The sequence below is a fragment of the Anoplophora glabripennis genome, unplaced genomic scaffold (genome assembly GCF_000390285.2).
Source record: "Anoplophora glabripennis isolate ALB-LARVAE unplaced genomic scaffold, Agla_2.0 scaffold966, whole genome shotgun sequence".
Taxonomy (NCBI): domain Eukaryota; kingdom Metazoa; phylum Arthropoda; class Insecta; order Coleoptera; family Cerambycidae; genus Anoplophora; species Anoplophora glabripennis.
In genome coordinates this window covers 22,912-35,766 of record NW_019417044.1, presented here as the reverse complement: position 1 = coordinate 35,766, position 12,855 = coordinate 22,912, and the positions used below count along the sequence as shown (strand labels likewise).

The following is a 12,855-nucleotide window of genomic DNA, read 5'->3' as shown; positions in this document are numbered from 1 at the left end:
TCAACAGCGAACAGAAATATATTCTTCAAAATGTTTATCAAAATGCCAAAAGCATATCTTATTTTTACATGCGATAACCGGCTGCGATACTACATCAGCAATGTTCAGAAGGGGTAAAACATCAGTATTAAAATTATTTGGAAAAAAGATTTGATTGATTGCAGAAATTGATTCTTCACCTCAAACAATAATCACAAAAGGAATTCGCTTTCTCCTTGCTGTTAAGGAGCTCCAAAAAAAATTGATTGTATAGATAAATATAGATTTTTAACTTCTGTAAAAAATACAAGAAACAAGAAACAAGTACAACTATCTTGTCTTCCTCCAATATCGGCTTCTGCTAATCAACACTTGTATCGAGTATACTATCAAGTTTAGACATGGCTAGGCAATCAACTGAACCCAGAGGACTGGGGTTGGAAATTAACAGATAATATTTTGGAACCGATTCAAACTTTACTTCCACCTGCTCTGGAAAAATTCCTAAACACTATTTTTTGCAATTGCAAAAAAGGTTGTAGTGCTAAATGTGGCGGTAGAAGAGTAGGGTTACTGTGTTCTCCAGCGTGTACTAATTGCCAAAGCTAGTCTTGCTCAAATGTCTAATTGAATACAACAGGCGAAGATTCATGTGATTCCGATGAAGAGACAGATGATTCATCCTCATTTGAACAATTTATGAACATCCAGCAAGAAGAAAAGGAAAAATAAGAAGAAGAAATCGAAGAAGACTGTTGAAGTCGACACTTTGAAGAGTATGAATCAGATTAAAATATCAAAAGAAATCAGAACTACAGTTAAGGTCAATAACCAATATCAATAATCATCATACAGTTAAAAGAGTATTGTCCTTGAAAATTCCGTCATAACAGTTCGTGAAGTAGGCCTACCGGGGAAACCACGTTAAAAAAGCGTCAAAGTACACTATCTCACAGGTGGTGTGGAAATGTGTGCATATCATGTAAAACGTGACTCCTTCAACTATTAGAATCGCGATATCTCAGGAATGGTGATTATTAAAGAAATATATAAGGTCCATTTTTGTAGAGATGAGATCTATAATTTTTGTCAGGGCTACTTTTTTGATAAAACATACCGTTTTCGAAAAAAATCCAAAAAACCAAATCCAAATCCAAATTTTGACCTTTGATCCCGAATAACTTTTTTAGCACACATGAGATCGATGGGGACTTTTGACACTTTATTTCTAATGGTGTACCCAAGGTCTCCACCAAAATTTAGCTGTCGGAATTTTCGTTATTTGAAATGTCTATTTTGACCGGGCCATATGCCGTCATGGGTGAATTTTGCTTCATCCATGGAAAGTATGCGGAATACAACAAGATGATTTATTATTGATCCATCTTCAAAACTCGATATGCTTAGCATAATCCTCTGGTTCTAGGTGTTGTGTTCTCTGTACATGGTACCGTATAAGCCTTACTCGTGGAGGGGTTTTATTACCCTTCTTTTATATAATACCCAATTGAGTATCAATTCTTCATTAGCTGGTAGTTGCATCATCTTCTACTAGACCCAGAATATTTTCTATTTGTTCTAAATCTTGTCGATGAGCACATTCAGATGTTATACTGGGAAGCATTCGGGTTTCGGACAGTTTTTTGAAAACTAAATACAATTTATCAGGTTATCTGTGATGTGGAAACCGTTGACGATATTCTTCAACACCAGCATTAGCATTCCCATTACAAAAACCATAAACAAACATCATATTTGCATACTCTAAATTTGAATAATTTCTTGGCATTTTGTAAGACTGATCTTACAAACATGCAATTAAATATTGCAACATAAAATGAGACTGACAAATAGCCTATTTTTGCAAAGTATGCAGATAATAATATAAGAAAAATTTCACTGGACCTTCAATTTCCCAAAGTCCAAAGACTTGAAAAACATTTTGATTTTCGAAATTCTTTGTTATTTTGGATTGGGATCAAGATAGAGAAAAATAGAAAATACTACCTTGTAGAAGAAGTTTTTTTCAACAAAAAAGACACTTTGCACTTTTTTCGTCCGAGCTATGGTTTGCCTGGAAAAAATTATTTTAATCGTGAAGTCATCTTCCGCGGTCAAACAAGCCAACAAATTCACTCTTCAAACATAAGAATAGTGTTTCACTCAAATATTGAATACATTAGTATGTAGCAATCTTAATTAAATAATTTGTGGCAAGTTTACACACAATATAAGAAAAATTAAGACAAATCTTCAAATTTAATTATAGAGGCTTTGTTTTTACTTGCCTTTGTATCAGACTTCAAAAAGCAGGCGCAGGAATAGAAAATTGTGCATACAGTATAAATCCAGCTGTTACTGACTTCAAACGAGTTACTAGACAATAAAAAGTAATTATCCCTAAGAGATAAAGAGGATATATATTTTACAGTTAAAACTTTGGGTGATAAAAAATTACACGTTTGTGTTGATACTGGTATTAATTTAATATTTAACGAAAATTCTACGCTACCTACGCCCTTTAGACCCTTAAATTCATACCAAATAATTTAATTTTTGGCATAATCGTATTAACCATAAAGTAAATTAGTTATGACATGGTTTAATTAAAACGGTAAATTACAAGAAATTTTAAGGACGTTAGTATTAATTATTAATGTTATTTTCTGATGGATATAACTTTGGACGTATAAATTATTTTTCAGAATCGTGAAATGAAAAAGCGGAAGCTCAAAACAGTTTAATTTGAGTGAAGGGATAGGGTAAATATATGTTCCTTTTTATAAAACCTAAGGCTAAATAATTGTGATAGCTTATATTAGCTCTCACATTTATAATTATCCTGCATATGTTTTTTGAACTTGTAACTTTATTTCACTAGTAGAATAATGAAAAAATGATAAACCTATAATAAATCAAATTTAATTTACTTACTTATTAACATTTACATTTATAGTAATAGAGATTTTGTTTTTTGTTTTATCAAATTTAACTACCTTTCCGTTAATAACAACCCTTGTAGCATTGTTGCCATCATTTTCGGAACGCATAACATCTCCCGAAGTTTGTGAAGAATTTGCACAAGTTACGGATGTCTTTTCTTGTAAGGAACAGCTGTATTTTCTTTGGATTTTCCTTGCAATATGAACTTTGTTAGATATAGATTCCTCAACATAACTTTCTGCTGCAGAGGAGCTCTTCCATCCACCATACCGTTGGATGGTTGATCAGCCTTTATTGGCCAATAAAATTTTGTTGAAGTGCGCTTCATACAATGGCCGGTATATGTTTGTGTATTTGCGATATTCAGGAATGAAGCAACTATCGAGAGTATCTTCGCCAATGTGTTGATTCCAACAGGCTGAGAAGTGCATTTTTGATTGATGTATCTTAAAAAGAATATGTCTTGTGTTAAGCGATTTAGGCGCAGATAAATGCATTTCGGCATATTTCAAGAGCATTCACGCACAACCCTTCTTCTGTAATTGTAAATTTTCTTGAAATACCCGTCTTGGTGTCAGATATTGAAACAAGTAGGTAACTGCCAACGTCCTGTGCGTCACTAATTTTCAAACTTGTTTATTCTCAGCATCGACAGGCACCAGAAATGCCGATTCACAGCCACACACAAAAAAAAAGTTGGGTATACTTTTTATGCGACATATATTTTTCGTAGTAATTTGGCTTCCTGAACACGAATCTGGGGTCAGAATTGGCCCATCACGTCACAATTTTTTCCTAACCTCAAAAAACTTGTGAAAAATAGTGAAAATTGATGTAAATTTACCGGGAAAATTTGGAAAAAAATTTATTTCCACATCAAATAGTACATTTTTACGTAAAAGACTCTGCTGAATTCAAATCCACTGTCAGAATTGAGCTAGAACGTGTGGTTTTATTTGTAACCTCAAAAAACCGAGCAGGGATCGCTATTTTCAAATTCTGAGCGGATTTTGACCAGATTTTGAAAGGGGTTTTTTGGGTCGCTGATTACGAATATGAATTCACATTGTAAAAATTCAAGATGGCTGATCCAATACGGCGCGTGTACCTTTTTGAAATCCACCGATTTCAGTAAAATTTGGCATCACAAGTTTTTTAAAATTTAACAAGTGTAAAAAATTTTTAAAATTAAATTCTACTGTGAATTAATATTATTTTTCAATTCGGTCAATGAAAAAAAAGGTCGGTACAATTTTAGGGGAGAGTCAGCCCCAATGAACACCTTGTAGTGCTTCAATTAACTTTAAATCATAGTCAAAGAAGACCAGTAATAAACCTAAATCGTGTACTAAATTTGGTTCTTTTGCGGTAAAGTGTGCAGGGATATTAATTTTTTTCGGAATTTAGGGCCCCGCTTTGGGGGCTAATAACTCCTCAGGGGTGCAACTTGGTATATAGGTAAGTTTGGGTAAATTACAATATTTTGGACACCCCTTCATGCACCTGCCCTGTGTCGGTTCTTATGCGGGACACCCTGTATACCTAACAACATGTAAAAGGTAAAAAGATATTACCTTAATCATTAAATATTCTTTATCGGAAGCCCTAGTAAAAAATTCTTCAATATGTGCCCTTTCCAATACTTCAGTTTTTTTACTTTGTATCTTCTCGAATCACTCTTCTAATAAGCTTGTTATATTTTCCAATATCTATATTTTTGTAGACCTTTATAGTAGCCTTCAACATCGAATACTTCGACCACATAGATGAAATTGCATATTTTTTCTTAAAATTTAAAAAGTACGATAGCATGACTTCTTCATTTATTGTCGTTACTCTCCGTTTTTCCCTCCGTTCGTTAAATTCAGCGAACACTTTTTTTTAATATTTCTTGGATTTCGCTGGCAATAAATGGAAAATTGCTTCTTGAGCTTCTTCTACAACAGCCACAGGAACACAATTACTTTCTTGCATTTTTACCAAATTCAGATAGAACTGTTTACTCAATAATTGACAATAAACAACGTACCATAGCAATCAGTAGGTATAACAAAACCTACCACGTTCCATTAAGTACTAGCATTGCTAGTAAGAAATATCAAGTCGTGCCAATATTTTTTTTTTAATTCCAATAATTCTGACTCCACAAATATGATTTTGAAGTGATTATGGATACACCGTTTTATTGCATTAGTGTTTTAATTGCCTTTTATCCACTTAAGAATAACATTATTTGTTTAAATAGTTTTTGTTTAAAAACGAAACGGATACCAGGTCCTGCATCATCTTCGTATAATAAAAGAAATTTTTTTCGGTGAAATTTTATCTAAAATCATTTCCCTGACCATTTAAGTACGGGATCGGGGATGATGCAGAGAATTCAACTATATAAAAAGTAATGAAGTGAGCAATTTCCTAAACGCCATGTTTACTTTACCGAGAAATTGATGGATGAACAGACGGTGAGAAGATGTGAAATGTGACGTGTAGCACAGAGAATCCACTCCGGTTTAAATGGTCCATAAAACCTTTACCAGTTTTGTTATGAACAAATGGAATACCTCGCCGTCGTATATAAAATATATTTTTTCATTTTTATGCAAAATTATGAGTGCATGTAAAAAATATTTACATGAGTAGTAAGCGGTTATTTGAACATAAGATACCAAAAGTATTCCAACTTTTTAAAACTAATCAATTCTTACTTACGTACATTTGATCTTTTATACTGAATTTCGTTGCAGTGCTCTGTTTCAAAACTGAGATTAAATCAAAACAACGGATTGTACTACTGATAAGTGTATTGTGAAAATAGTACAAATTTGTTACAGTTACTATTTACATTATAAATTACTGATAAATCCGCTCACTATGAGAATTGTTTACAAACAATTATCCATACTCTTACTATTAAAATAAACGTCAAAAAGGCCTGGCCAATAAGCAAATTTGTGAATTCCTCTTACAATTAGAAGTATTTTCACCTATTTTAAGTGTGACGACACGTACACGCATTATTATTCTCAAGGTGGGTTGCTACAATTCCTACAAGATGCCACTTACGAGGCATATCCATAACGCAATAGAAATTCAGTTTTTCAAAAATCATAACGGCAGTATATTTATGAATAATTTACATATTCAGAAAGGTACATCACGCACTATTTTTCGACGTAGCGCCTCCAATCTCAATGCAGATTGTGAGCTGAAGTATGAGCTTTCTTTGTCAAAAAAATCTCCCGCCTCCTTTTGGCCCATTGTTTCACACTCGGCGCGTGTCGGTAGAAAACGTTTTACCATGCACCCATAAATACCTTCAGACAAGAGAAAAAATTAAAATCAGACGGTGTCAGATCAAGCCTGTGAGCGGGGTAGTTGTTGATGTTCCAACCGAATGAATCCAAGAGTTGCTTTATTGCGTTGGCTGTGTGGGGACGTGCATTGTCATGCAACAAACACACCCTCTTCGTTAACATCAATGCAGAAGAGTTCTGGAGATTAGTGGAAGCTGAGTTCATCTAGTCCAAAGTCAATCGACGGTCGACATGAAACATTTCTTCGATCTTGTTCAACATCAGTTACGATTGAGGAACGCCCATGCCTCTGTTTATCATGAACATTCATTCTGCCAGCTTTACACTTACGATACCACTTGTACCATATTAGTACGATTCATTACATCATCCCCATAAATAGTTCTTATTTCTCCTCTACACTGCCCTGTTAAGCCATAAAGTCGTAACTGTCAAATAGTTGATTTTGAGATAATTAGCATTCTCTCTAGTCTATTTTGCCGTGAAGACTATTACCTTCAGAAAAGATATTTTTATTACATACTACCAATTTTTACTTGCAGATTTTGTTTTTTCACTTTATTTTGTTGTGCATACAGCCCGAGTATGATATTTGACACATACGACATTTTCTGTTAATAATGGTGGAAATTGAAACTATTAGAAAAGTAGTATCTACAATAAATTTCAATTGTTCATTAATTGTTATTTGCCTATTACTATCAATTTTTAACTGATATTGTTTCTTACAATTTGTGCAAGATGCTTTGATTCGATATTTACTCTTATTGGTCTTGATTTTAATTTGATTTCGTTCAAATTTAATTAGACCGTATTTTTTTTGCGTAATTCGCCTTTTTTAGTAAATTGGGCATTGCTTGCAGAGAACCAGATATTTTCAAAAATTTCGTCCTTAATGCCCATTACTACTTCTGAAAAACATTCATTAGAAACACGCAATATAATATTGCTCAAAATATTAACTTTTGGATTTTTTTCTCCATTTTTATTATTTCTAGCACTTAAATCCACCCACACATTTTTTTAAAATATCATATGATATCTATTGTTTACTACATCTACACTTTCTACAAAAACTTCCTCTTCTTTGTATAACGACGCGTTGTTTATGACCTTTATTTTTGTTTTTACATTTGCAATATCTTTAAAACTGTTACAATTACTACTACTATTACTATCACTAGCCCTATCCATTTCTTCCATATCTATGGCTCATATTCGCTGCTACTACTATCATCCTCTCGCTGCCTTTTTGAATAATTCAACTTTTTAAAAAAAAATCGATTTTCTCAGCAAGTTGCTTGTTCAGAGCAAGAGCAACCATAACTTTACCCCGTTTACTCAAATTGGAAATTGTTTGAAATTCTTAGCTGTAACGAGAAAAAAAGAAAGATACTGATCATTTACCACGTTTTTTATGTTTTAGGTTATGTTTGATAATATGCATAATTAGATTAACAGGAACAAAAAAATTAATTACTTACTAAAACAACTCCGGGGATACGTTATAATAAATATTACGACCTCACAATTTAACAGTCTAGAATGAACGAGACTAATTAAAAACTGAATAATTCCCACAGCAAATCACTGTTTATCTGCTAGCTAGTTACAAACTGAATCTGACAGATGGTAGATATTATTTTGTAGATGGCGCAGTTGTACAATTGTTAGTACAGTCACTAAATTACAGTCACTAGATAACATATGTTATCTAGCGACTGTAGATATGTTATTTAGTGACTGTATAGTGACTGTAGTTGTTAGACGAATTGGTCGCATCTGTGTGATAAATATTACAGATACGACTTTTTATTCTAACATTTTCAGATACGACTTTATTTCTAACAAAGACATGGAAATTGTAGATACGACATTCACATTTTGAAGTATATAGCCTATAATAATAACAAATTCGTCCTTTTTTCTTAACAAAATGATAAAACTGATGTCGTGGAGTATTAGTAACTCTGTACTTGAAATTGGGGATAATTGCAGTTACGACTTTATGGCTTAACAGGGCAGTACACCTCGCAGCTGGTGGGATTCGGAATAACGGCACTCATTTCAACACGCCACTACAACAACAGTTCTCAACTGACTGAGACAAATGAACTCGCGTTCTGTTCTCAACACCTTGGCCTTGAATGTAGTGTTGCCAACTTTGTCGAAAACAAAGACCACAGATCATCATAATCTCATACCTTGTACTTTTTGGATATGCCTCATACATGGTGGTAGATTAATACTGAATAGTACTAATCAATATCGCCTTTTTGGATTTCCCATTCTCGCGGTTATTGTTATAAGTTGATGGAGGTGTGAATTGGACTAACTGTTTCAAAACCTTCGTAAAAGTTGGTGAATTAATCGATATCTGAATAATTAATTTATCTTAACCTACAGAGTGTCCCAGACGTAAGTGGAAAAATATTTACCGAATATTTAATTCATCAAAAGCACCAACTTTGTTTCACATTTTTTCAAAAATCTCTTCGTTTCTAAGGCAATACACTTTTTTAAATTTTTGTTACCGCCACTGGAGTATAAATAGAAACGCTTAGTTGAAAATTTTCTTTCACTTTTACTAAGATTTCCGGATCGTTGCGATTATTCTGGCGGCAATCTTTATTCGTTCTCGTCATGCCTCAACCGTATTGCCTGGAGTGGAACAGCTATTTCAAACCACTTCATAAATAAAAGTCATATGGATTGAAATGTGACCATGCCACTCAATTGATTCACGGTCTAGTAAAGTGCCGACACCCCGAGTTTAAATTATGGATCTGGTACCGTAGTTTATGGTCGGTGAACAAAAATTTGAAGCAGGATTGTAATCATGTGACTCGAAGAAAAAGCATATAACGGGCTGGAGTTTAATTAATTAATTTAGAAATTACAATATCCAACGGGACAAAGTCCCAATTGCAGGATAAGGTAAAACAGAAAACCTTAACTAAATTTAAAAAGAAAAGGACAAACTTAACATTAAATATAGAAATACATATAAGTACTACACAAAATAGAGCAATCAAAATATAAAATACAAAATTCAGACTTAGGTGTTAATAAAAATATAAGTACTACACAAAATATAACAATTAAAATATAAAATCCAGATAAAATAACTTAAATATAAAAAATAACAGACAAATAAAACAAATAAGCTAACTAATATACAAGGTGTCCCTTAATGTGCAATACTTTAGCAGTAGATTCTACGATAAAAAATAAGATTATTTCTTCCTATAAACAAGGGTGGAAAAATGCTTCCTAAGGGAGTTACGCCCCCCCCCCCCCCAAAAGGGGCCTGAGGAGATAATATTTTTTTAAATATTTTGAAAACCAGTTAACGTATCATTGTGAATTTTGGTATGTTGGATACTCAATCAAGGTTCTAACGGAACTACTAGAAAATTGTTTAAAAATTTTAGTCAAAGGTGTCTCAGGCAGGGGGGGAGGCAAGGGTAAAATGCGCCCCCAATTTTTGCGATCTAGAGTCAGTTTTTTTTATAAAAAAAACCATTTCTATCATAGTTTGATGTTTCTATTTGTAAATATTAGAATTATCATCAAATTGATTTAAGGTATTTTCAAAATTATTTTTTGGTCTTCCTTGAACACGCAGTTTTCTAAAAGATCCATTTTCCGTTTATTATTAAAATTCTGCATTTTTTCTTTAGATTTTACTTAATATCCAATACAGCACCGTAACAAACGTTTGTTTTCGTGGCCTACATACGTATTCATGTAATTTTTCCATTCTTGAGATTATGTAATAAAACTTTAGAATTGTTTTTTTCTCGAAAACGAAGCATTTTGTAGAAGTAAATCAAGAGTACATTTTTTTCTGAAAAACTCATCTATCATAGTTTGATGTTTTAATTTAAAAATATTGACATGCAAAAATTTTGGGCGCATTTTACCCGTGCGCTCTCCTGCTTGACTAAAATTTTTAAACAGTTTTCTGTAGTTCGTTAAAACATTCATTGAGTGTCCAACGTACCAAAATTCATAATGATACGTTAACTGGTTTTGGAAATATTTTGAAAAATATGATCTGCAGCCTAAGGAGCTACGCCCCCTTAGGAAGCATTTTTCGATCCTTGTTTATAGGAAAACATAATCTTATTTTTGATCGTAGAATCTACTGCTAACGAATTGCACACTAATTATAGGACATCCTGTATGCAAGATAAGGATTACATTTGCTAGACATCTTCAACTTGTATGAGAAATATTGCAAACTTTTCATATGTTAAAGTTATTTCACCAATAACTCTTTTAAATGATACTTTACCTTTGTAATGTCCTATAATCCAGCAAAATTGGAAGTGTTAGGGTAAATAAGAACAAACAAAACTTTGATTATCAGAAGCGCTTAGATCTCGTCTAGAAAATTTTATAAACACTCTTACAAACTATTTAATTTTCGTTGTCCGTCAGTGGACACGTTGTACGAGCACACATATGCAGGTGTTCATGGTCTAAAAAAAAATTATACAAAAGCTTTAGTTGACAGGAAATGAATCAATGCTAGATGAATAATTTTTTTGAGAAATATGGAAATAAACCAAAATAAGCTAAGTGGGATAGGTGAGAATGGCTGTCAAATGTTAACATAAAGTTCTGAAACATTTGCCACAATATATTTGGACTAGAGTGTTGTAGTACATGTACTATTTAATTAATTTTCTCAATTAATATTTTTTCTCTCTTTTAACAAATTTATTATTCAAATTGAGAACGAGAACTGATTCTGAATTGCGTTCAACTGTTCGTTGTCGGTTTTCTTAAGTAAAAACAAGCAGACTTTAAAATTTGTTTAATCTCATCCCAACTTTTAGTAGGATTTATTTCACCTGTTAATCCAGTTATGAATGCCTGTTTGCACCGATATTATAATAAAAACAACTTAATATAGCCGTTCTTAAAGTTAAGTTATACATCATTTTCTTTTATCATATTCCACCTAACTATTATGAACCACAAATAGTTAAGTACATCTGTACAGCGGCAACAACGCTGAAATCAAGTGACTTATAGAAACTTTCGTTATTTTATCTAAGACCCTTCATTTCTTTTCGTTTTTCTGTAGTTCGCATCATGGGCCCATCAATAGTAAAAAGTCGAGTAAAAAGTATTGATTTTGTATATAATGAATTCTAAGCCCTTCTCTGTTAACTTAATAGCTGCAGGCAAGAAAGGTTGTTTTCTGAATCCAAATCGTTTGTAAAATTAAATTCGTCCACAATCTAAAATTTCTAAAATATATTTCTTTACATAATTTAAGATTTTCCAAGGTGGTAAGGTGCCAGGTATCTAAATGAAGGAAAAATGACATTAAACAAAAATCATGACATTAACTAAAACTTTTAAAAGGTTTATTAAACCAGTAATTGATATATAGGGATAAATAATACTTATAGGATATTATTTAAAATATTAATTCTCATTCCTCATATTCTTCAATAACGTTGAATATTATTTTTTACCTCAGTATTTATTGAAAACACTACATTTAGGTAGTTAAAGCACTATGCTGTATTACTACGCTACAAACGACTCTAAACATGTGGTCTGCCAGACCGCTAGCACAGTCCTCTACATGCACACGGTAACATTACACCGAATAGTCACGTGATAATCTGATTGTTTGAGCCAAAACAGGTTAGTGTAAATTTACACTTTTGTTCGTGTATTTGCATTAAATATAATAAAAACACAGAAAAGAGAAAGAAACTTGTAAAAAATATATGTAAATTTCCACAATTTTTATCAGAACTCCAGAATTATGACCTAAAATATATATGGTTTCCTTAATTACAAATGTCCTGTATAAGTTACCTATTAAAAAACAAATTTAATGATATTTAGAGCCTCTTGAAACTACAGCTATTAAATTTGAATATGATTTTTAGAGATATTGACAAAATTCATAAAAAAAGTTGTACCTTAAAGCTCTGTGAAACCAATTTACAGTACGTTATTCTGAAACAACCTATATTTTCTGCCAATATAACCAGTAACTAGGAAGTAATCAATTTTTTTTCTCTAGGTTCACTTAACCCTGGATATTCTCGACACCTCTGGAGCATACGAGTTTCCTGCCATGAGGGCCTTGTCTATTTCATCAGCGGATGCTTTTATATTAGTTTACGATGTAACTGACACTTCTACATTTGAAGAAGCCAGAGCACTAAGAGACCAAATTTACGAAACAAAGTGTTCCAATAATGTACCTATAGTCGTTGTTGGAAATAAAATAGACTTAACTGGAGACAGAGAGGTGAGTAGATTGTTTTTTCAAGTTTCATTATTAATGGGGCGACTAATAGGGCGTTAATTGTATAGAACAAAGTTGAAACAAACTTTTAGAACAGATTTTTCATAAAACAATTCGTAAGATCGGGCGTGATTCGCTTCCCGAGATTTTAAAGATATAATATCTTTTTCGGTATATTGTAATATTTTTTGTCCCTCCAATGCTGATTCTGAAATGTATAAATTATTCTTTGATGCTATAACAGCAATCTCTAATTTCTTACATGGTGATAAACTAATAATTTTGGGTGACTTCAATATCCCTTCTTATATTAAGTATCTAGCATCTGACGAA

The 12,855-nt window shown here is 32.5% G+C and overlaps 1 protein-coding gene across 1 annotated transcript in view; it reads left to right on the top strand.

The window, feature by feature from the left end:
• The window catches only part of LOC108913181 (ras-related protein Rap-2b-like), a 104,428-nt gene extending 91,846 nt beyond the window's left edge, over positions 1–12,582 (top strand). Inside the window, exon 3 of the mRNA XM_018718677.1 lies at positions 12,295–12,582. Within this exon, the coding sequence (XP_018574193.1) occupies positions 12,295–12,582 (288 nt within the window). The remainder of the gene's footprint in view (positions 1–12,294) is intronic.
• Positions 12,583–12,855: the final 273 nt, after the last annotated feature.